This window comes from Choloepus didactylus, chromosome 2 (assembly GCF_015220235.1).
Source record: "Choloepus didactylus isolate mChoDid1 chromosome 2, mChoDid1.pri, whole genome shotgun sequence".
NCBI classification, from domain to species: Eukaryota; Metazoa; Chordata; class Mammalia; order Pilosa; family Megalonychidae; genus Choloepus; species Choloepus didactylus.
In genome coordinates this window covers 145,205,644-145,232,231 of record NC_051308.1, presented here as the reverse complement: position 1 = coordinate 145,232,231, position 26,588 = coordinate 145,205,644, and the positions used below count along the sequence as shown (strand labels likewise).

General features: G+C 33.7%; 1 protein-coding gene across 6 annotated transcripts in view; it reads left to right on the top strand.

Moving 5' to 3' along the window:
• PTBP2 (polypyrimidine tract binding protein 2) overlaps window positions 1–26,289 on the top strand; it is a 102,189-nt gene extending 75,900 nt beyond the window's left edge. For 3 of the 6 annotated variants that reach the window (XM_037826574.1, XM_037826570.1, XM_037826575.1), the window contains 6 exons: window positions 13,528–13,682; window positions 15,149–15,182; window positions 15,601–15,693; window positions 24,226–24,442; window positions 24,546–24,623; window positions 24,794–26,289. In XM_037826574.1, the coding sequence (XP_037682502.1) occupies window positions 13,528–13,682; window positions 15,149–15,182; window positions 15,601–15,693; window positions 24,226–24,442; window positions 24,546–24,623; window positions 24,794–24,926 (710 nt within the window). In that variant the 3' untranslated portion in view covers window positions 24,927–26,289. The remainder of the gene's footprint in view (window positions 1–13,527; window positions 13,683–15,148; window positions 15,183–15,600; window positions 15,694–24,225; window positions 24,443–24,545; window positions 24,624–24,793) is intronic. The other 3 variants (XM_037826572.1, XM_037826571.1, XM_037826573.1) reach the window with 3 other exon arrangements.
• The last annotated feature ends 299 nt before the right edge of the window (window positions 26,290–26,588 follow it).

Below are 26,588 nucleotides of genomic sequence, written 5' to 3'. Positions count from 1 at the left end.
GCATTCTAATGGATATATTCCTTGAAAAATTACTTTTTGCTGGGCATTGAGGCTACTTCTATACTTTTTACTAATATATATTGCATTGTGACAGTCTTGTACATAACATTTTTGCTTTTTCTGATTGTTTCCTTGGACTCGATTCTGAAATTAGGCTTACTGGGTCAAAGAATATAATAAGACTATGATTCTTACTGCAAATTTCCTTATAAAAAGGTGATATTAATTTAAACTAACATGAGTGAATGACATATTAGATTTGCTCTCCTGCATTCCCTCTACTAGCATAGGATTATTTTTTAATTTGATAATGAAAGTAATTTGATAGGGAAATGAGTCTTTAATTTTTTTTACTGTATGAGCTAGTTCAAAATTTATACTTTCTAGGTATTTGCAATTCTTCTCTGAATTGATTGTCCACATTCTTTCATTGAGATGTACAAAAATTCTTGTAAAATGCTTAGTAAGGATATTGGTGTTCATATTTGGTATGAGTTGAGCCTTCAACTTTATTAGACTTAGCCAGTTTTGTGAAAAATATTTATAAATAATTCATTTCAGTACAAAAGTATCCCTTTACAAGACTTTAAAATAATTTTTTCACATATTTGGTGCATAATTGTGGTCTTTTTTGAGGAACCACTTAATGTATTGTTTCATGGAATGATAACTAAATCTTTTCTGTTTCTTTGCCCCCAATTATATTTAATCAGTCAGATGACTTGAAAGTACACACTAGTATTGATGGGACATGTTTCTAGCTGATTCTTCCTCAAACGGTACTTTTTCAAAATGAAGAAGTTGATAAGAGTACCCCTTGATTTCAAAGATTTTCTAAGAAGACGAAAGGTGATAATACTCTTCTCCTGAGTTATACCTTGTATAATTTTCATATTATATTTGACCACTTGACTGAGTATAATTGTTTTAGAATCAGAATTATAAATTTTAATTGATAGATTATGCACTGTAATTTTTTTAAATTACCACTTATATCTGTCTTCTCTTGTTCTTTCTTAGTGCTAGGGATCACAGTGTCTCAAAAAATATAATTTATTTGAAGAAGGGAGACTTTGAGTTCTTTATAGTTAGTTAGAAATCTGACATCTAAATACAACATAATCACAAACCCAGCAGACTATTAGTCTTTCACATATTTCCACTTCAAAGAACAAGGTGATCAAAAATCTTTGAGATTATAAATTGAGATATTGCTATAATGATCCTCTTATGTTCAAGAAATATAGTTAATTTATTAAGGGATGGATCACTTTTAGAAAAATTGCCAGAAGTAATTAATTTTTCATAATTATGTTTTCCATGTTTTTAAAAATTGCAGCATGTAATACCTACAACAGATAATTATTTTAGAGCTTTCATTGTATTTTAAGTTGAATAAAGTAGCCTTCAGCCATTCTCATCAGTCTTCAAAGAAAGGCAAAGCAAAGTTTTTAGGGGAATTATTAATATTTAAAAATTGCTAATTGAGAACAGATATGACAAACATTTATTCACGAAGGTAAATGTCCAATCATCATTACAGAACAGTGTTTCTCAAAACCTTGCTGCACATTGAAATCACTGGGCCCACTCCAATCTAAGAATTGTTGGAGTAGGTCCCAGGTATGGGTATTATTCAGAAAATCCCAAGATGGTTCTGTGTGGCAAGAATTGAGAATTGCTGCTAGTGAAAAAAGTTTGTAATTTTTCAGATGCTAGATTTTAGCTTGTTAGCAAATGGTGCCCTCATTAAAAATACTCTATATGGCAGTATTTTTATTTAGTTATTTATTTTACTTTTTCTTTTGTAGGAAGACATTTCCCGTTCTTTGAAATACTTTTTGTTTTGTTTTCTTTTTAAAAGTGTTTTCTTTTTATTTTTAGTTCAATTTTATTGGGTTTATTCATACCATACAATCATTCAACGTATACAGTTCACAGTACATTCATGTAGTTGTGCATTCATCACCACTGTTAATTTTTGCACATTTTCATTACTCCAAAAAAAAGTATTAAAAATTAAAGTCAAAAAGAACACCCAAAACATCCCACCCACCCATCATGCCCTAGTATTCATTAAATTTTCGTCCCCATTTTTCTACTCATCTATCCATACACCGGATAAAGGGAGTGTGTGAGCCACTAGGTTTTCACAATCACACGGTCACATGTAAGCTATATAATTAGACAGTTGTCTTCAAGAATCAAGGCTTCTGGGTTGCAGTTCAACAGTTTCAGGTATTTCCTTCTAGCTATTCCAATACACTAAAAACTACAAAGGGATATCTATATAAACTGATGATGTTTTTCTCTTGTGTGTATTTATGATGTGTTGTAGTTAACAAACTTATTTTTAAATGATTTCTGAAGCTTTTGTTTTTATTATGGGTCATTCAGATGATAATTTTTTAAAATTTTTATCAAAACATTTCAGTCATCGTACACTAAAACAGTCTATCTCACATACATATTATCTGGATTCAGTACTTAGTGTATTTGCTTCATCTGTTCATTTTTTCCTATAGCATTTTAAAGCACTTCCTTGATACTGTGCTATGTCACCTCAAGCATATTACCTAGTATCTCTGAAATGTCATTTTCTTAACCAAACCATATGATTGTCACACCTTTGCAAATTGACAGTTACTTCTTAGTATCATCTAATACCCAATCCCAGTTTCTCAAAAATGTATTTTAAGGGTTGATTTGTTTATTGAACAGGATCCTAACAAGGGCCACACGGGGCATTTGGTTGTTTTGACTCCTAAATTGTTGAAGGTAACTAGTTATCCTTTTAGAAAGTCCCATAGCCTTAATTTAAGTCTGATTGTTTAGTTGTAGTGTTTTCTAAACTGTTCCTCTCTCTGCTGCTTTTTGCATATAAACTGGAAGTTAGCTCCAAAGGCATGATTATTCAGATTCAGTTGTTTGTTTCAGCAAGAGTACTTCTATAGGGGTTCCTTTGTACTTCATATCTGGCCTCCTAAAGAGACATAACATCTGGTTGCCTGATTTCCAGGGTGTTTTTTGGTAATGTCACTGATAGTGGTTTCAGGTGGTACCAATTGATTCTTCCCATTGTATTTTTCCTTAATGGTTTTAGTATTCTAATTGCTGCCTTAATTTTTTCCTTGAGGGTTGTAAATGGTGCTCCCTCCACCCCCTTCACATGTTTCTTCTACATTTTTTTAGCTGGAAACCTTTAATAAAGTAGAATTTTCCTTCATCACCTAGGTTTGTTTTTTTACCTTGAAATAACAGTTTGTGAAGGATGGTTAAATTCTTGAATTTATTTATTAATTTTAAATGGAATATTTTGATGCCCAGCTTTTATTTGTTTTTAGTTAAGTGCTTTACCAGTTTTTGAATGGGTGCAGTATAGGTTTTCCGCAACTAATGCTTTTAATTTTAGAAACTGTAGGCTACTTCTGGGTTCTGGTAGACCCAAAGTGGTTTGATGTGGTGACCTACTGGTCTAGAGGTGAGATTTATTTATCTATCTGTCTATTTAGGCCTAGGCTCAGTTGCCCCAAATAGAGCTAATTAAAATTTACATGTTTCTCTCAAAGAAAAGAATGAATCCCATACAGTAAAGAACCAGAATGCATTTATATTTTCTCAGTAAATACTAATAGATTATAACTCACTTCTCTTTACCTAATTCTGAGAAAAAATAACCTTTTGTAGGTTAGTTACTAAATTAAGCGATGTCAATCATATTCCTCAGGTGTTGTCTTACTTAACATATGTATGTAGTCTATGCCTGCTTACTCTTTGAATCTGATTCTATAAGATGTGCTGTAAAAACATACATCTTTTGTGAAACATTGCTGTCCTGTTGATTGTTTTTTTTTCTAGTAGAGTGATTAGTGGGGAAAATAATTAAAAACCAGACCTATTGGAAATATAGTATTGGAGCAATGAACAGCACTCATTTGTTTTCTAAAAAATACATATATAAGTGATACGTATGTATTTTCCTCTCTTTTTTTTTAAGAAAAGATATATTCATTCTTTGTCTTTTACATATTATTTAATGAATTTGGGCTGTTCATTATTATCCAAAGATGAATGTTATTTACAAGTTTTTGATTGTTTGGCTAAAAGAAATAAATAAAAGCCATCTAAAGAAGTATATTACTGTTGCCCTGCAATTAGTAGTAAAAACTGTATATGCTCATGTGATCATAGTATAAAACTTACCTCTCTTTCAAAGGAGGTAAAACTTATGCAAAAAATTTTCATAAACTTTTGTAAAGATAAATCAAGAAAGTGATAGATATATATAGGAAATTTCATTTCGATTTCTTTCCTTTATCTTTTTTTTTCCAGAGTTTTTCCTAACCGCTTATTTCTATTTCATTTATCTATAGTTTCTTTTTTTACCCTTTATTTAGATTTTACTCTAAAAGTGGTAACCTCGCTCTTTTAATCTACCCTCCGTATTTTCCCCTCTTTCTTTAAATTTTTCTGAAACCCCTTTTAGTACTAGCCATGGGTATTTCACGTCTCTAGATGAAGTCTTCTTCATGTACATGACATCCTGGTTTGTTTATTCATATTACTATTCAGCAGTCATATAACACTAAGCACTTCAGGGACTCAGGAATAGCAAAGTTTCTGTTTTCATAAAGCTCATAATTTGGTGGAGGCAGCAAACATAGAGTATCTCTAAATGTGAGACAAATATAAAACATATAAAACAATGTTTTATAATATATATTTTTATATATAATACACTAAAATTTATAATAGTGTGGTATTAGAGCATAATGAAATGAGTGATTCATTATCAAAAGGAGAATTGGGAAGATTTTATGGGCATAAGGCCATTTGATTTGGATAATAATAATTAGGATTAAAAAATAGCATGAGCAAATGTAGTAAAGTATGTCATGTTTAAGGAATGACAAGCTTTTAGTTATTTCACTCAGCCTGCTGTCCTCACAGTCCATTCACGTAGCTGCATTCTTTCTTGCTGCTCTCTCATGCAAAAGCATTCTTACATTTTATATTTAATCACAATCATTGACAACTCCAGGTTTCACTAATTTATACCATTCCAGTCTTTATCTTCTATCTTTCCTTCTGGTGTCATTCATACCCCTAACCTTCCTCTTTCAGCTGATTCACAGTCATCTTTTTTCAGTGTACTTACAATAGGGTGCTACCATCACACAGTATTGTGCTATCCATTTCTGGATCTATACAGTCAACCCTCTGGAACATTCTACACTCCTTCAACATCAAATGCTCAATCTTTCCCCTCTTTCTAGCTCCTGATATCTTCATTTCTACACTTTTCTCCATACCTCTCTCTCTTGTCTTTTCCTATGGTCTGTAGCACTCCCTTTAGTATTTCTTGTAGAGGAGGTCTCCTGTTCACAAACTCTGTGTCTGTTTATCTGTAAATATTTTAAACTCTCCCTCATTTTTGAAGGATGGTTTCCAGATATAGGATTCTTGGTTGACAGTTTTTCTCTTCAGTATCTTGAATGTATGATACCACTACCTTCGCGCTTTCTGCTGAGAGATCCACACGTAGTCTTATCGAGCTTCCCTTGTATGTGATGGATCGTTTTTCTCTTGCTGCTTCCAAAATTCTCTCTTTGTCTTTGGCATTTGAAAATCTGATTCATAAATGTCTTGAAGTAGGTCTATTTGAATCAGTTCTGTTTGGGGTACCCTGTGCTTTTTGGACCTGTAATTTTATGTCTTTCATAAGAGTTGGGAAACTTTCGTTGATTATTTCCTCTGTTATTCTTTCTGCTGCTTTTCCCTTCTCTTCTCCTTCTGGGACACCTATAACATGTATATTTGTGCACTTCTTGTTGTCATTCAGTTCCCTGAGATCCTGCTCATATTTTTCCATTCTGTTCCCTGTCTATTCCTTTGTGTGCAGAATTTCAGATGTCCTGTCCCCCAGCCCACTGATCCTTTCTTCTGCCTCTCCAAGTCTGTTGTTGTATGTCTCCATTGTGTTTTTCATCTCTTCTGTCATGCCTTTCATTTCTGACTTTTGTTTTTTAAGGCTTACAAATTCTTCCTTATGGTCGCCCAGTATCATCTTTATATCCTTCATCTCTTTTGTTGCATTTTGTTTCAACTCATTCATTTGATTTAGAAGATTTGTTTGAACATCTATAATTAGTTGTTTCAACTCCTAAATTTCAGTTGAGGTGTTAGTTTTTTCCTTTGACTGGGCCATATCTTCCCATATCCTGGTTTGGCCTGTGATTTTTTGCTGTGTAGGCCTCTGATTTTCTTGGTTGGTTTATTCTAGAGACTTTTCTCTCTTTTGCCTAAGGTTTTCTTGTTGGTTGTCTTTGATCTCTATCTTTTCTTTGTTTCTCTCCCTGGCCAGTTGTCAGATTGGCTGTGGCCCTCAATCTTCCCTCCAGAATCATGTGCCAACCGTGGCCTGACACAGGGATGGGAGGTAGGCACTGGGTACCCCAGCAGGTTCACTGTGTGTGGTAATGTAGATCTTCTGGCTTCCAGTGGTGCTCTGTTTTCCACCAGCTAGCAAGATCTTTGTTTTGGAGCCCTGCTTTAGCATTTGTTTTCTCAATCAAAACAGGGCCATGTTTCCATACAGGGCATGTGGACCAGCGCCTGTGCTCCTAAGAAAGCATCTGAAGCATCTTTTTTAAAAAGTTTCTTACTTTCCTTGCACTTTCCAGACTGTCCAGTAGATGGTGCTGTTTGGTAACTTAATCATCCTCAGAGGCTGCTTTGCCTCTGAACACAAGCTGTGTCTGACCCAGCTGGGTTGAAACTGCAGGATTTCTATGCCCTCTGCCAACCAAAATCTGGCTGGATGTGGGACTCCACCTGTGGCAAAGTACTTCCCCAGCTGACCCAACACTTCACCTGTCTCCAGGGCAAAGAAGTGGCAACTGGCTGCTTCTTCCTTCAAGGGTGGGGGAAGAGCTTTTAGACCCAGGGCTGGAAACAGTCTCTTTCCACGTTTTCTCAGTCTCTTTGTCCCTCACTGATCTGGGCCTTGAAATGTCTTCCCCTGTCCACTGGGTCTTCAAACAGTGGGGGTATGTCTCACTATTGTGAGAGATTTATAGACTTTTTGGTGGGAGGGGTGTCCCGTCTGCTGTTTCAGTGCCTTTCCCACATGGAGACCAAGTGAGGAGGAGGGGAGAGGGACCAGCCAGTCTGGGATGGAAGATTCCTACCTGGTATTTCTTCTCTTTCTTCAGTTTGGCATTTGCATGGTCTTTCTCCAGTATATATCCTCCTCCAGAGTTTCAAACAATTCAGAGTTGTCCTTTTTTTTGTTGAATCTCTGGAGAAAAGTTTTCGGTAGCTGTTAACATCACCATGTTGATGACATCATCCCCTTTTGAAAATAAACTAGAAAGTTGGCTAAAATTGGATAACAAAATGTGGAATCCAATTTGCTGTGTGTGTTTTCTGTGTATTGCTGAATCCAGATAAAAGCGTAGACAAAATACAAGACTGGATTTATCCCAATTTGGCTTTGCAGAGCATTAAATGGGTAGTAGCAAGCAAGGATATTGTTGGACTAAAAGGCCTAACTTGTATAGCAAACTGAAGCCTAGGGAGAATAGAAAGGGCATGGTCACCATATAGGCCCAAAGTAGATTTAGTGGTTGTGTGGGAATAGGAGGAAGAAGATGGAATGATGGAGTCAGGAAAGGGAATTAAATGTCAAAAATGGCAAAAGGAAAAGAAAAGTCAAAGATGTAGCAAACAGAATTTGCTAAAAATCTGTAAATATAGTGAAAACCAAAGTAGTTTTTTAAGAAATCGTGAGACCAGAGTTTTGCAAAGATAACGAAGAATGATGGCAGGGGCTAGAGGAGAAGAGGAAATAAAACCAGGTACTTAAAGTCTGTAAGTAAAGACTTAAATGTACCGGGGAGCCAATGCTTATATTGATGAGAAAGGAGGTAGTATGATTGGAGGGTATTGATGGTGGTAGAACAGCACTCTGAATGTAACATTGGGTGGTGAGGTAGAATGATGAATACTGCATACTTTTTCTTCCCTTTGGGGAAAGGTTTGGAGAAAGAAAAAGACTTTTTGAGAGAATTATAAGAGAAGTGTCATTAGGACAAAGCAAACTTTTAATTAAAAAGTTTCTCCCAGGGAGCAGGTTGAATAAAAAGACATTTGTTAATGATAGAAAAGCAAATGGATTCCAGAGGTCAAAATAGGAATTGAAGGGAAGGTTGGTGGAAGAGGAGGAATGGACTATTTCAGGTAAAAATAGCAATTATCATTCTTGTCAAAAGTAGAATTTTATTTTCAGATCAGGAAATACAATGTTGTAAAAGCTGTCCTGTTCCCCTAATCACACCCAGCCTCAATCCCCTCACACCCATCTCCCAGAACCCTATACTTCCGGAATTAGAAGGGCCCTTAGAATCCCACTTCAGCCAGTCCCCTGTTCAGTAGTATGTAAGACTAATAACCAGCAGATGTCTTGAACAGGGAAAAGAAGTAATCATATATTGGCTTTCGATAGAAGGCTTGGAATGGGGAATCAGGGATAAAACATATACTACATCCTTAAAAATCATAGAACTGTCACAGTCAAGAGGAGCCTAAGGAGACAAGAAGACTAAAGTAATATGGGATCCTGGATGGATTCCTGGAACAGAAAAAGGACATTAGGTCCAAACAAAGGAAATCTGAATAAGGTATGGACTTTTGTTAATATTAATGTGCCGGTATATCAGTTTATTGTAACAAATGTATCATTCTCATGTAATATGGTGATAATGAGGGGAAATGAATGAGTAGGGCATATAGGAACTCTGTAATGTCTTTGCAGTTTTTTCATAAATCTAGATTGTTCTAGAATTAAAAAATTACACTTTAAAAATCATGAGTAAAATTTATAAATGATTTAAAATGAATTTTAAAAGACAATTTAATTCTTCAGTTGAGATAAAATAAAATAGGAATGCCTTTGTATGTCAGAAAAATATGATCTAAAAGGAAGAGAGATAAGTATATAGTTTATATCACTTCTTGCCTCTGGATTTAGGTCTTTGGGTCTCCATCAGATACAGGATTGTGTTTCCATCAATTTCAGTGGAAGGGAGAGTTAGCAATAATACAGTGTCAGGACTAACTTGGGATATTTCTAAAATTGCTGGCTCATTCAAAATATCTGGATGGCCCAGATGATGAGGATCATTTCACGTGGAAAGGATCCCTTTGACCCCTTCCTTTTCTCTAGCATGTGGCAGTTTATAAGCTGTTTTACATTATTTTATTTTTGTAACAATCCTGGGAGTAGAGCAGGCATTTTTGTCTCCCATCTTGACATTTTTTTCAACCATACCTTCTGCCTTAGCTAAAGATATAAATGGTTAAAATATCTGTAGCTAAAAATAATCCACTGAAACCAATATATATAATGTATATAACATGTTTTATGTAATTTTTATAAAGGGAAAATACTAAATGTATTACAGCTAGGATTTAACTTTTATAAGAAAAATACAATACAGAATTCTCTTCAGACTTTATTGTGGTATAAATAGTATATCATGAACTAATTTGTAGGTTTTTAAATTTTTATTGCAGCAAAACAATTTAGATTAAACCTAGAGAAATTTTACCTGATTGGTAAAGTGATTTATCAGAGAAGAATATTCTGAGAGAAATTGTAGAATCTATTCTTAGACACTTTAAAAGTCCAGTAAAAGCTTAGATTAATCCAGTGCTTTAGAACTACCTAAAGGTGGCCTTAGGAATTTTTCTACATTATCATCCCAGAGAAGGAAATAATGGAAGAGAAATATATGTTAGTGGTGTGAAGGACAGGCAGTGACTGCCCTTTATCTCTTGCACCATTCCTCACCTGCCTAAATGAAGAAGGATCATTGGCAGAAAAATAGATCACCTGACTTAGTAGCCTAAATGGTGATAATAAGTGGAAAAGTAAATAGACTACATGTAACAACAGCAGTTGGGGCCTCACAGTTTACATTCTACTTCTTGATAAGCTTTCTGGTAAACATGCTATAAGGAGGAAAATTACATCTATTTTGAGTCCCAATTTTTCCCATTAGAAAAGTAGTGATCTTATTTTTACTAAAGCACAATATTGTGTATAAAACTAATGATATTATCTGGCATTTTGTTTTTTAAAAACATGTCTTGGGTTTACTGCACTAAAAAAAGAGCATTAGCCTAGATTTTTAAAATGTCTTTCTCAATTACCAGTTTTCCATAATAAGGCTTGATGTTCTTAATATTGATCCACCAAGTTATCTCCATTGTAAAATCCAGATTTCAGGGAGAAGTGTGTTTTTAAGACAATTGTGTATTGAGTATTTAAAGTCTCCTAGAACAAGCTTTCCTTCACTTTTGAATTTTTTTGGTAAGTAATTAGGTGGTTTAACTATAAATTGAATATTGGTATGATAGAGGCATATTTTAGAATAAGCAGTTTTCTTCAAAAATGAAGTGTTAACCTTAGGCTGTCTTGTTTAGATTGATATTTTGAACTTAAGTAGTGTGATATTTTATATACGTTTTATGAGTCAGTAACTTTTTTTGGAGACGTCAACAGGAAATGAGTAATAAATGACTTAAAACTATAAATTTTGAAAGTGACATAGTGTATAATCCAACTAAATGTGTGTCAGCATTCATTTTTAAACATACCTATTGTACATTACAGCATTTTCTTTCCTCTGAAGTGAGTAAGTGCATCTTTTTAATAACCTGGAATTTGAGTACCCCGTATGTGCAAGGTATCATTCCAAGTATACATGACAGTGTTTGTTGAGAGTCCCAGAGACCCTCTCAGAATTTCCATAAAGTCAAAACTATTTTCATGATAATACTAAAATGTGATTTGGTTTTTCAGTGTCATTCTCTCACTAGTGTACAGTGGAATTTACATCACTCTGAAGACTTAGGGAATGTGTTATCGTGTATTCTTGTGCTTTAAAAAGTTCCTGCTTTTATTTTCTGATATAAATATCAATAGGTAGAACTCACATAAAACAAAAATTCTTCGGGGTCCTCAGTAATTTTTAAGAGTGTAAAGGGATCTTAAAACCAAAATGTTTGAGAATTGCTTCACAGTGGGATACAAACTTCAAGACTCCTCTACTAGGATAAGTGGAAGTAGATCCAAAGTATTTCAGTAAACAGATGTTGGTAAGAGTTAAAAGGTACAGAGAAAATGCCAGTGATTAGGAGATTTTTTAGATTAAGTTTGATAAGTAATTAAAATAAGCTCAAAGTTAAGTTTCTCTGTCTTAGTGGCCAGAGAATTGCCTCTTCCCTGTTAAAATTGAAAATGAAACTAGAAATTAAACTAATTTATTTTTTTATTGTGGACAAGAGCTTGTCAGATTTCAGATAGATTTGAAAATTTTCAGAAGAGATATCTTTATTAAAAGTGAATTTGAGGCTTGGTATTGTTTCTTTTGCATGCCACATTTTGCAGTTTTTTGCCATCAACTGGATGCCATTAAAGATCAAGAAACATAATACGATTCTAAGATACTTTTTCAATGTAAAAATAGCCAATTAAAGTCGATTAAAGGTGGGAAAACAGGAGGTAATTTAACAATATAATGAGTAAATCTGGAATTTTCACTACTGTTAAAATTCTGTTTGTTCAATTTTAATTGAATGACATGTGCATTCAGCCAAAGCTATCTGCAAGTCCTGAAGAACACTTTATAAAAAACAACAACAAAGCGGTCACTTTCAAAGAGTATGCAAGAACAAAACTATTGTGAATGCATTCCTAGGAGTTAGGAATGTATCTCCATTTGAAATTGATAAATCAAAATGTTTACTGAGTGTGTTAAATGGGAACAACTATAGAAATTATTGAGTGTAATGAAAGCTTTGGGAGGTGACATGAAGAAATTAGTAATGCTTTAGAATAGTCTGTTGTAAAGATCCACACTGGTGGATCCCAAAAAGCACTGAGTACTACTCTACATTAAATATTAGATATGAGAAGTTCCTATTTTGAAATGAAATCCTTATCTCTAGGATAAGTGAGTAAGTGAATGAAACAAAATTGGTCTTGAGTTGATTATTATTGAACTTGGATTATTGGTACATGAGGGTTCCTTATTCTAGTCACTCTACTTTGTTTATGTTGGAAACTTTCCAAAATAAAAAGTAAAAACAGGGGAAATAAGAAAAATAGGGGGATCCAAAAAATAATGTGAGTAAAAAGTTGTAAAATAAACTCATCCAGAGCCATAATATAAAGGAGAAACCTCATTCTCCTGGTGGAGTGTTCAGACAGCATGGATGGAGGCTGAATTAAAAAGAGATTGGAGGAAATTTTTTTTAAGTCAAAAACTAAAGGAATTAAGAATTGTGATGCTAAAGAATCCCTCATATTGCTAAGGAAAGGTCATGGTAGTTTCTGTAAAGTAAAAAGATCAAAAGATTAATTAAAAAGAATAATGTCTGAAACCAAATGTAACAACAGATCTTTATGACATGCACAAGAAGGCTGGAAAGAGAAGAAGTAAAACGTGAACTTACGGGACAACAGTGATTAGGGCCAATTCTATCCAGGTATGTCATGAAGTCAACATCGTTTAGATTGGTTACTTTTTTTCCTTTATCATGGGAATATTAAAAAACATGATTCTTTTTGTTTGTTTGTTTTTAGTGAACTTGTATTTATAGAGAAGCTGGTTTGTAAAAATTTGAAATGAAAGAATCCGAGTTCATTGATAATTGAGAAGTGAATAAAAAGTGCTGAGACAGAAGGGAGTTCTCTTTAATTTATGACTGGAGATAAAATCACTTAAAGATGATAGGACAAGAGAAACACTGGAAAATAGAGCAATAGAAACTAAGAACAAAATGTTCAAAGTGGTTGGCAAAGGATGGGAAAATATTGAAAGAGAAAGCTTGTGTGATGTAGTGATGTCTTCTAATTCTTTGCACTGGGAGCATGTGTTTGAGAAACTTGTGTTCATTATAACTATCTGAGTGTGGAATTTAGAAGGCAAACAAACGCTGATAAGATTTTCTTCCGGTTATTTGAATGAATTAAATACTAATGTTTAGAGTGATTTTTCTCTAGGAAGTGAAGTATTTAATATTTGTTTCATAATTTATAATTATTTATATGACTCCAAGTGTGAGTTTATGTAAGGAAAAAGTATGAGTTACTATTATGTTGAAGTACTATATTTTAGATTTGGCTTCTCACTGTAAACCATGGAAGTAAATTTTTTAGACTTTCAAGTATTACATTCTTTATGATTTGCTTGCTTTTTCGTAGGAAACGGCTTGTTGTATATTTAATTTTTTAACAAAATACAGGTATGTACCTTAGTTTAAATAATTAATAGTTTCATTGAAACCTGTTATTTTTCTCTACTGCACATCGGAAACCATTTTCCTAAGTGTTACCGAAATTAACTTTCAGGAACCATTTGGGATGGTCAGCCATAAGCCATGCAGCCATCATGCTTAAGTTGGTTTTTGTAAAGGACTTGTGTGTGTTTCGTAAAATATGCTTTATTTTAAAATTAGGGCTTCCTGTTGCAGCTGTTCCAGGAGCTCTGAGTCCTTTGGCCATTCCAAATGCTGCTGCAGCAGCTGCAGCAGCTGCTGCTGGCCGAGTGGGTATGCCTGGAGTCTCAGCTGGTGGCAATACAGTCCTGTTGGTTAGCAATTTAAATGAAGAGGTTAGTAAAATAATTTTCTAATGTGTATTATTTAATTCCATTTCATTCGTGAAAGTTTTTCATGTTTATTTCATTTTGCACTTGCCTTTTTTATGTACATTCATTAGTCAAAGTATTTTCTGTATGTTACATTTCTACTTCTGAATAAAATCTATGTATTTGTTTAGGTAGTACTTTATTTCCTTGTATAGTCATATCTTTATATTTTTATCTATAAGTATTTATATTTATTTAAATCTATAGCTACCTATTTTTCCTAAGAAAAATATGGTGAAGTACCATAGTTTGGCTTTTTATCTTTTTGTTCTGAAAGGCAAATATGATCTAATTTGTAGGTTTAACTGTAAAACAATTTTGCTCTTTGCCTTTTCTAATTATTTGCTTGTTCATTCCATGCTTATGTGTCATTGCATTTTTTAAATCTTATTTTATGTGAACTACTCTAATACATTTTTCTTTGAAGGTTCTTCCAAAGATCTTGACGAGGCACTCTTCCAGTCTTTCTTAGTAATTTTTTCTTTGCAGTTATTAGTCATTGTCTTCTAAAAATATTTTTCAACTTTATTCCCCTCTCCCTTTCTTGTTAAATGAAATCTATTGCTGAGTTGTTTTCTTTAGTTGTACATTTTATGTCTAGTATGTTTTATTTTGATTGCTGTGAAAGCTGGTATGAAATGTGGGAAGTTCAATGTATCAGTTTATTATGTCTAATTTGAATATTTGTTTCATTTTTAATTGGCCTCTGTTAATATGAACATTAAGCTTATTTTATCATTTAATAGTATTGTCATTCACAGTTCTGCATGCTAAAATGTTTGGATCAGAGTGCCTTTGTTTTTATTTTAAAACTTTTGCCTGCATTTCATAACCAGCCATGCTTATGCAGTTAAAGTTCAAAGTTTAAAATTCCTATGCATGCTTTCCTTCCCTATGTTGAGATGAAATGCTGTAATTTACTCTTTGATATAGATGTACTTTACCCATATTTGTCTTGGATGACTACATTTTACTCAGTTTTTCTTGTACAGTACATAAACCAACCATTTTCTGACCAAATTCCTGCATTTCCTATGTACTGACCTATATTTTATTTTTTTTTTGTTCCCCAATTCCTTATTTTTTTCTTCTGCATTGCTGTTTCCCTTCCCCATTTCATCCTTTTCCCTGTGTGTTCACCTTCCCTTTCCTTGTCTTTTCCCAAATGCCCATTCCCTTCCCTGTCTTACCTTTATTTTCCTTGTCCTTGTCTTCATTCCCTGTCTCCATTCCCTATGTTCATGCTTCTGTGCTTGAACAAATGTTCCTCGGACCAACTTGCCCCAATTAACCGCCTTGAACCATGATCCATGACCACCTCACCATTCTGCGGGAACCACCCTTCGTTATGGATGATCTGTTCATCTCCGCTCTTCCTCGACTCTTCTCTCTTCTTGTCTTACGCTGCTTGCTCTTCTCTCCTTCTAAAGATGGTTACGCCCCAAAGTCTGTTTACCCTCTTCGGTATGTTATTGTTAGCACTATACTTTTATTATTGATTTGATTTTTGTTTCACCTTAATTCTTATTTGTAGCTAGCACTTTGGCTTAAAGTTGAATAGTAAATCTTTTGCTATTTTTCTTTGCTATTTAAAACTCTCCATAGACACAAAATTTGTTTTAATGCATGCTGATTTATTTTGCATGGTCTTTAATTTAATATCATTCACATAGCTTTGAGGGTTTATCAAAAATTATTCTTTTCAAAATTCACTGTTCAAAATCTTGATCTTCTTTATTCATTTGTGTGAATGATGAGATTGAATGAGTGATCATGTTGATGTCTGAATGTTCCATTGATATGTCAGAAAGATAATCTTTAGCTGACTTGCACTGAAAATTAATTCCATTTTTTGGATTAACTCTCTGTGGCTTCAAAAAAGGTGTTTATGGAGATGTGCAGCGTGTGAAGATTTTGTACAATAAGAAAGACAGTGCCCTAATACAGATGGCTGATGGAAACCAATCACAACTTGGTAAGACTGTACTATGTGTTACCTATATATCCTCAAATCTGATTTCAAATATATAATGTAAATCTATGAATAGGAATTAGCATCTATATGCCATTAAGAAATCATTTTTTATAAATAGCTGGGGCTCAAAATGTCATTATATTTTTCATATTTTAATGTGCATAGTTGTGCATGATGAACTTATTTGTATTTTCCTGATTTGCTCCTAAAAGTTCTCAGTGTTTAAATCCAGTGGGAAAGGGTTTGGCTCCAAACTGCAATATTAACAATTTCACCAAAGAGTTATATTAAGTCTTTCTTAGTGTTTTTCATTCTTGGCTACTCTGTAATAGAAGTTAACTGTTCATAGTTTGGAATCCTGATTACTGCTGTTATTTTAATTCTTCTAAAGTCATAAGTATTTGGCTAAACTTACTAATGGAGAGAGTCACATGCAAAAAGTCTTAGAGACAACAGTGTCTTAGAAAATGAAAAACCTGTGCCAAAAACACCATTGTTAGTCTATTTGACTTCATGTACCAAGTCAAATCATGTAAATCTAAAATACAACTTCATCCTCACAGTGTGATTAACAATAAATATCAGTATATTCTAGTTTATGATTCTGTTCACTGAGATTCAGGGACTTTCAGACTGGCCAAATTCACATAGTTCAATTTTGAAATTTGCCTTGTTTTAAGTAAGGAATAGTTTGTCTTTGCAGTTATACCCAAATGAGACGCACATATGAATAACGTGATATACTGGACTAATTTTGTGTTTTGGAGTCAGAAGTTATTTTGAATATCAGTGTTTCTTAACAGCTTTTTTGACAGTTCAGACAAAGTGTAAAACTTTTTCTGGAGATAGGGATAGCTTTCTTAAAGATACATAAAACTGATCATGTAATAGGTACCTATTGAATCTTTTCCTCTGCTTCTGTATACTTCTGTACTCGGGTTGGGGGTGTCATTGCCATTATTTTTATTTGTATTGCACGTAGCATTTTATAGTGCTTTATGATTAAAGTGTTGTCAAATATTGCTCTTTTTTTTTAATCACCATGTGAGAGATCTGTGGCATTACCTACGTTGTATAAATAAAGCCTGCAAAATCATCCTGGTTGCCTGAGGTAGAATTTAATTATCCAAATTTTTCAGGCTATTTAGCGTTTTTGTTTTATGAAAAGACTATTTTAAGTAAGTGATATTTTAATTTTTATTATACTTCAACTTGTAACTCTTTCACCAGTTTTCATAAGATCTTTTCACTAGAGCTTTTACTTACTAATGACATGATTCATAATTTTGAGACTATATGTAGTGGTAATTAATTCATTAGTTTTCATTGCCACTAGGATCAATTGGATTTTACTTCCTTTAAGTATATATTCGTTAAAAAAAAAGTGCTCACACTTCCTGTGCCTTTAAAACACGCATACTCAAAACCTACACAAAACTAGGGATCACTATTGAGAAAAATAAGTGAGACTAAAAGAAATTTAATATGCCTTAGTTTGGGGCTCTGTTCTCATTGTTTTTGGTTTTCATGGGACTATTTGGAAACACTCATTGTTTACAATATAGGCAGATGTGTTTTAGCTTAGGAGGTAGCATGGGAGAAATAACGGAAAATTGGTGAGAGAGATAGTCAGTATGTTTAAATGTAAATAGGATTGTCGTAAATCTTAGAGGTGATAGTAAATCATTTCAGACAAGAGTTTTAAAATTTGCAGACGTTAAGATTTTCTTAATAAACTTGACTGTTTAATTGATATATATCAGTATTATTTGCTCAAATCACGTATTTTGAGAATGAAATAATATGTAGATTCTCATCTTTAAAAATAGTGCATGGATTGTAACAAAATGCCAAAGAATGGTTCCTTTATGGCAAAGTAATCATCTAGTTTCTCCAAGTCATATTTTTAAGAACTACTTAAAAAGAAGTCTCAATTGTTTTTAGTTAATACACAGCTGCTATCTCAAAAGTAAACTTTATTTAGTTCTTGTTCGAAACAGACCTTTATCCTACTAAATTATATCTATCAAATTGTGCTATAAAGTGAATGGAAATCATATTACTCTAGTTCATGATATTTGAGCAACTTTTAGGTATGTATACTGGCTTTCACTTTCAGTGAGGCATTGCTGGTCTCACAGAAGAGATATCTAAAGAGACTTCCTCTCCCCACCCTAAAAAAGAAAATGACCAAGAGAACAGGAGAAAAAATAGCCCATGATATGGAAGAAAATATAAATGAAAAACTGTTAGAAACAAGTCTAGATAAATAAATAGTCACAAATGTAAAGGATTAAATTCATCAATTAAAAGGCAACAGGTTTGATGTGCTGAGCCCTCGATCATGGGACTTGCCCTTATGAAGCTTGTTACTGCAAAGGAGAGTCTAAACTTGCCTGTAATTGTGCCTAAGAGTCTCCCCCTGAGTACCTCTTTGTTGCTCACATGTGGCCCTCTCTCTCTAACTGAGCCATCTCGACAGGTGAACTCGCTGCCCTCCCCCCTACGTGGGACCCGACTCCCAGGGGTGTAAATCTCCCAGGCAATGCAGAATATGACTCCCAGGGATGAATGTGGACCCGGCATCGTGGGACTGAGAGTATCTTCTTGACAAAAAGGGGGATGCAAAATGAGACGAAATAGTTTCAGTGGCTGAGAGATTTCAAATGGAGTCAAGAGGTCACTCTGGTGGACATTTTTATGCACTATATAGATAACACCTCTTAGGTTTTAATGTATTGGAATAGCTAGAAGTAAATACCCGAAACTACCAAACTCCAACCCAGCAGTCTGGACTCGTGAAGACAATTATATAATAATGTAGATTACAAGGGGTGACAGTGTGATTGGGAAGACCTTGTGGATCACACCCCCTTTACTTTATCTAGTGTATGGATGAGTAGAAAAATGGGGATAAAAACTAAAGGACAAATGGGGTGGGATGGGGGGATGATTTGGGTGTTCTTTTTTCACTTTTATTTTTTATTCTTGTTCTGGTTCTTTCTGATGTAAGGAAAATGTTCAGAGATAGATTGTGGTGATGAACACATAACTATGTTATCATACTGTGGACAGTGGATTGTATACCATAGATGATTGTATGGTGTGTGAATGTATTTCAATAAAACTGAATTTAATAAAAAACAACAACAAAAAAAACAACAGGTTATCAGATTTAATTTTTTAAAAGCTACCTGTATACTTCTTATGAAAGACACATAGAACATGGAAAGGGTGAAAGTAAAGGAATTTGAAAACATATTGGACAAATATTAATCAAAAAAAACCTTACGTACCTGTATTAAAACAAAGAATTTTGATGAAGGATTTAGTTCACCATGAAGATATAAAAATTTTATGTATGTCTGTGCCTAATGAAATAGCCTCAAAATATAGACATCATAAATTGATAGAACTACAAGAAATAGGCAAATCCACTGTCATAATAGGGGATTTCAGCCCATCTTTCTGAATTATCTGTCAGGCAGATAAAAATAAAAGTTAACAAAGATGTAAATGATACAACACAATTACCTGAATTACACATCTATAGAATTATGCATCTGGCAATTATACATCCATCACATTTTTTTTAATATTCATTTTATTGAAATATATTCACATACCACAGTCATACAAAACAAATCGTACATTTTATTGTTCACAGTACCATTACATAGTTGTACGTTCATCACCAAAATCAATCCCTGACACCTTCATTACCACACACACAAAAATAATAAGAATAATAATTAAAGTGAAAAAGAGCAATTAAAGTAAAAACACTGGGTGCCTTTGTCTGTTTGTTTGTTCGTTTGTTTCTTTCCCCTATTTTTCTACTCATCCATCCATAAACTAGACAAAGGGGAATGTGGTCCTTATGGCCTTCCCAATCCCATTGTCACCCCTCATAAGCTACATTTTTATACAATTGTCTTCAAGATTCATGGGTTCTGGGTTGTAGTTTGATAGTTTCAGGTATCTACCACCAGCTACCCCAATTCATTAGAACCTAAAAAGGGTTGTCTATATTGTGCTTAGGCGTGCCCACCAGAGTGACCTCTCGGCTCCTTTTGGAATCTCTCTGCCACTGAAGTTTATTTCATTTCCTTTCACATCCCCCTTTTGGTCAAGAAGATGTTCTCCATCCCACGATGCCGGGTCTACATTCCTCCCTGGGAGTCATATTCCACGTTGCCAGGGAGATTCACTCCCCTGGGTGTCAGATCCCACGTAGGGGGGAGGGCAGTGATTTCACCTTTCAAGTTGGCTTAGCTAGAGAGAGAGGGCCACATCTGAGCAACAAAGAGGCATTCGGGAGGAGGCTCTTAGGCACAATTATAGGGAGGCCTAGCCTCTCCTTTGCAGCAACAGTCTTCCCAAGGGCAAATCCTGTGGTAGAGGGCTCAGCCCATCAAACCACCAGTCCCCTATGCCTGTGGGCATGTTTGCAACCATTGAGGTGGGACAGGCCAATACCCCTGCATTCTCCACCAGCTCTTCAAGGGGGCTCTGCATATTTTTTTCCTTTTTAAAAAAATTTTTTTTTTAAATCAACTGTATGAAAAACAAAAAAAAAAATAAAAAAATTTAAAAAAAACATACAATTAAAGAACATTTCAAAGAGACCATAACAAGGGAGTAAGAAAAAGACAACTAACCTAAGCTAACTACTTTACTTCCAGCATGTTCCTAGTCTACCCCAAGAAAGTAACCTAATATAGCAACATTTCTGTGAACTTGTTCCTGCTATACCCATCAGAAATTAACAGACCATAGTCATTCCTGGGCATTCCCAGAACGTTAAATTTACCCATGATAGCTTATCTGTTCTTATTGTATTACTGTTCCCCCTTCCTTAATTGCTGTCTATCGCTAGTTCCCCTACATTTTACATTATAAACCATTTGTTTTACATTTTTCAAAGTTCACATTAGTGGTAGCATATAATATTTTTCTTTTTGTGCCTGGCTTATTTCGCTCAGCATTGTGTCTTCGAGGTTCATCCATTTTGTCATACGTTTCACAACATCGTTCCTTCTTACTGCCGTGTAGTATTCCATCGTGTGTATATACCACATTTTATTTATTCACTCATCTGTTGAAGGACATTTGGGTTGTTTCCATCTCTTGGCAATTGCCATCATATTCTTTTAAAGCACATATTTACAAAGATTGATCATACACTAAGCCATAAAGGAAGCTTCAGTACATTTCAAAGAATATCAGAAATCACATCCTCTGACTATTCAGATTATAAAGAGATACATTTAAAATCTCCATGTATTTGGAAAGTTTTTTATAAGTCCAAATACCTCAAAGAAGTTACTTTGTTTTTTCTTTGTTGGAATTTTGTGTTTTGTTTTTTTTTTTAATTCAGTTTTATTGCGGTATATTCACATACCCTACAAACATCCATAGTGTACAGTTGGTTCACAGTACCATCATATAGTTGTGCATTCATCATCAAAATCAATTTTTGAACATTTTTATTACTTAAAAAAAATAAAATTAAAATTAAAAAAATAAAAACAAGAATAAAAATACAAGAACACCCAGAACATCCCACCCACCCCATTATTCATTTAATGTTTGTCCCCATTTTTCTACTTAACTGTCCATACCCTGGATAAAGGGAGTGTGAGCCACAAGGTTTTCACTTTTCACATAGTCACACTGTGTAAGCTACATAGTTATATAATCGTCAAAGAAGTTATTTTAATGGAAATTTAAACTTAAATGATACTTAAAACTAAATGATAATGTGTGGTGCGGTGCAGGTGTGTTTTAAGGGAAATTTTCAACTTTTAGAATAACAGTAAATCAAGGGAGAAGTGATAATAAAGACAAGATCAGAAATCGGTGGTATAGAAGACCAACCATTGAGAGAAAATACTCTCAGAAAAGCCAAAAGTTAGGTCCTTTGAAATGACTAATAAAATGGACCAGTGTCTTTTCAGATTGATGAAGAAAAAGAGAGAGGTGATAAGAATAAACAATATTTTGAATCATAAAAGAACATAATTACAGATATCTCCTGCATCTGTGCAGCATTGTCTTTTTCTTCCTACATCACTGCTGCGTCCATTTATATCATATTTTTGGAGAAGTAGATTTCAAAGTGTTTATTTAAGACTTGGTCTGTTCCAAATTAATAATTCAGTTAACCTTCTTTTGCTTTGTTTTATTTAGTCATTGTGTGTACTTCAATTTTTTAAAACCTTTTAATGTAAAAACCTCTAGTATTCTAATTATCATCCCCTTTCCCCCTCTTTTTTCTTAGAGGTACTGTCATCATGCCGGAATTTTATTGTCAGCAGTCAGCTAACTAAAATCTCTCTCATTACCTGGTTACTTCTTGAAGTAGCTGTTTGGTTATTTTGTTTTATTTTAATCTTGTTCCTCTGTTGTCCGTCTCCTCTTTGTACAATTGCAGTACATAGTACTTTTTAATGTTTACTTATTCCCACCCTTCATTATCTCAAAGCTCAGCTGTTTGTGCGTTTTTTGCTATATAGGCAGCTTTCTTACAGCAACCATAGTCTATGTCTTTATATCACTTTATTTCCCAAATTCGTATCTTACAATGCATTTTGTCTGGAGATAATAGCATTTTGTCATAAGCAAAAGTAATGTTCACTTAAAATAGATTTCTAGAATCTTAAAAATACTTTATATTTCAAATGGATTTTATTATAAAAGGATTTTATGTGCCATCACTGTAAATAATAGTTGGTTTTATGAATGTATGTAGAATGTAGTGTAAGAAATTAGCGTAAGAAAATGCAGCATTAATTTATTAGGTAAAATGATTCAGACCTGAGAGATGACTTTTTTTCTGTTACCATTAGTTGAACATCTAAGGAAAAGTTATTACAGATACATCACACTGCTGTAACTATCAAGAAGAGTAAACTTGCTTTTTCAAATTAGGGAAGGCATAACTTAAATAATACTTGACTTTTGCTTGTTTTCTGAATGGTATCTTATACTTCTACAGTATTTTCCCTTTCAGACCTGTGTTATATTTAACTTATTCTATACAAGTGAGAATGAAAAGATTCATGGATTTAACTAAGCATTCTGGTTATCTCCTGTGTCAGATTTTGTGCTGTATATACTAATTGGATGTTTTTACACTTTGGAGAATAGGGATTCTGCTTTGAATTCTCTGCTCTTTCACATTGGTTTTACCTTTATGCTGTAATACTTTTATTCCAGCTTGATTATAGTCACTCACACTTTGAATTTAGCCAAAGTATATGACTTAAGAGAAATGGTCTTTTTTATTATTGTGACTGGTGGGGAAACTGAACAATAGATAGGTGGAGAGGATATGTGCTTTGAAAGTTAAAAACATAAATGACCTAACATCAACATCAAGAAGTAGCCTCATAATGTTCTGTGTTCAGGTGCTGTGTTACATGCTGAGATACACTACTTCTACCTTCATGTACCTTACAGTGTGAAGAAGGATAAAGATAATTAAAATAAATTGTAATGAATTTAAAAAGAGGTATGGGTTAGTAAGTTACATGGGGAATATTTAGTGAGTTTGTAAATGTTTCCAGAGGATGAAGAAAGGCCGCCTGGAGGAAGTGACATTGAAGGATGAGTAGACTAATAGGGGAAGTGAAGGAAATATGAAACTGTTACAGTGGGAACAGCATGTGCACAGGACTAAAAGTAATAAGAAAAATAGCACTAACTTTCAGGAAATACATTTTGTATAGCTGGAGCATAAAGTGCATGAAGTACAGTTTGGTGCTTAGATATTGTTAAGTTCCATGAGGACTGGGATGGTATCCTCTCTTGCCATTTTATTCCCAGCCCTAGCATAGTGGTTGGTATTGCACATCATCAATATAAATATCTGTTAAATGAGCCTGCAGAGATATGTAAGCGTGTGACTGGGAAAGATATGTAAGCCATGTTAAAAAATGGGTTTAGACTTTATCCCTAAGGATTTTAAACAAGGATGGCATGATCAGAATCTGCAATTTAAAAAGGTCACTCCAACTGCTGTGTAGAGAATGGATTGGAGAAAAGCAGAGAAAGAGTCCAACAGGAAAGATAGATTAAGAGACTGATTAAATTATCCAAATCAAAAATAATGGCACTGAAAAGTGAAAAAATGAAGAGAACATGAATTTGAGAAATAATTAGGAGGAAAAGTACCAGTTTTTAGTGGTTACGATGTGGAACATGGAAAAGAAGAGTTAAAAAGGATTACTATGTTTTTTAGACAGTGAAGTATGAGATTTACTGAGATAATGAACACTTTTGAAGCCCCAAGATTAAGGAAGAGACACTGATAATCTTGATTTTCTTTTGTGAAAGAAGCTTTTTTGCCAAAATGCTTTGTATAGTACAAATAAAAATAGAATGAATCATGCCACCAATGGCTAGTGTAAATTTATGGTTTATTTTGAAATCATGAAAATTCAGATCTTTATTAATTTTAAATAAGAATTCTTTTCATTTTGAACTTTAATAATACTGTTTTTTAATAAGTGTCCTTTCTTTTTATAGCCATGAATCATCTTAATGGACAAAAAATGTATGGAAAAATTATTCGTGTTACTCTCTCTAAACATCAGACTGTACAATTACCTCGAGAGGGACTTGATGATCAAGGGTTAACGAAAGATTTTGGTAATTCCCCATTGCATCGTTTTAAGAAACCTGGATCCAAAAATTTTCAGAATATTTTTCCTCCTTCTGCAACCCTTCACCTGTCTAATATCCCGTAAGTATTTAAACTGGAGTGTAGTAAAAGATATAAATTTCAAAGACAAAAATATAAAATTGGTTATTAACCTTTATTTCTTATTTCCCTCCAATTTTCCTAGTCCTTCAGTAGCAGAAGAGGATCTGCGAACACTGTTTGCTAACACTGGGGGCACTGTGAAAGCATTTAAGTTTTTTCAGTAAGCAAGCTTCTTTGTCTTTATATTAATGACTCAGTAGAAGTAAAAGTTTTCAAGTAGTTTTTATTCTTTTTGTTCATAGAAATTTTTGATTCTCCAGTTGGCAGAATTCATGTATTTAAGCTCTTCCTAATTTTTATTAAGTATCTAATTTCATAATTTTGTTTCAGAAGAGATCACAAAATGGCTCTTCTTCAGATGGCAACAGTGGAAGAAGCTATCCAGGCCTTGATTGATCTTCATAATTATAACCTTGGTGAAAACCATCATCTGAGAGTGTCTTTCTCCAAATCAACAATTTAAAAAGGGGGAGATGAAGATTGGGGGTGAATCACATTGTTTGGTGTCATCACCTATTGACTGTTCAGAAAAGTGGGGACCAGAGTTTGATTTTTTTGTTGTTTCCTTTTTTTTTCCCATGCTGTTATCATTCCTTTGTTATAAACTGAAATGGCATATGTAAAGGCAGAGTTATGAACTGCTTTGCTTCATCTGTTCTGTAGGGAAGCCATTTTTATTGTCTTTAAAATTTCGGTTTAATTTTACTTTTTTTCTTTTTCAACTTAGTTGACATACGTGCCTTAAAAAGGAAAACTAGTGTTGCTATTGTGCATTTACTAGAAAAAAGGAATTGGTTGTCTAGGGCACATTGTTATATGGGAATTAAAATATGTTTAGGCAGGGGTGTGTAAAAAGGTTAAGTTTTTGTTTCTCCTGCTTGGAACTTATTTTTAATTATTGGCTTGTCACATTTCTTTCTATTTAATAAATAAGATACGTGATATTGAAAGAACAAAACAGCATTTTTTTAGTTTTTACTATTGTAGGCTTTATTGCTTTAAAAAAAAACATTGGCCTTTTGTATCTCAGAATTCTGGTCTAAATTCAGTTATGAATGTAGGCATTAGTTAAAATTAACAAGATGCAGAGTATTAATTTCTTAAGACGACAGAGTGATTTCTGTAAGTTTGAGCCCTATGTGGAAAGCATTGTGGAATCTTAACCTTTTTGTACACACTCTTGTGGGATGTATCATATAATTGTCAGCACTAAGTAATGTCTTGTTTGTGGCTGAATATTTTTCGTAGATGTTTTTGAAGTTGACATGACTTATGTGCATTTAAATATCTCTTGCCATCCTTAGTTTGTATTAAGATTTGGAATATGGTTGTGGATTTCTGAGCATGTGCAGACTGGTCTAGCTAGTTCAGGAACTGGTGCATGTATTTTTCAAAGACAAAGAAAGTGTACTGCGAAAATTTGCAGGAAGGTTAATTTTGTGGCAGTTTTCTAAAACTGACAAACAGGTGGGACCAAAGTTTATGTGCCTTTAGTCTTAATTTACCTTGCATTGTAATATTCAGTTTTAATAAATCTTCAAAATATTTTGTATTTAGGAATAGATCTGACTTTAATAAAAACATGGCTCAGAATCTACAGGTCAAATTAATTTGAACAGTTCTTGTCAATCTGAATTGTTGATTCTGTTTAAATGACCAATACTTTTTGAAATTGATGTACTTAGTTTCAAGATTCATAGATTCTGTTATCTATGTAGACAGAATGGTCATGTATATTTTCTATTAGTTAAGTTTTTACATCTTTAGAAATGTAAAATTCAGTATAGTTTGAAAGCGGCACAATTAAAAATTAATTTTCTAACAAAGTTGGGAGGTTTGATGGTTGTTTAATTTCATTTTGTGTGTACTCTGCTTACCTCTGTAGCATGCTCAATAAACACTTCTGTAGCTCTGTATTCACCTTTTCTGTCTTTCTCTGCTGCCTTTTCTCTCTCCTCTTTGTTTTCACTCCACTGTGCTTCTGAATTCATGTTTATTCTCTGCCAGGGTGGGAAAGGAGTAATAATATTACAATTCCATGGCTTTATACCATAAATAAATCTAGATGCTGTGAAAATATACCAGCTGTTTTTTTGTTTTGTTTTGTTTTGTTTTTGTTTTTGTT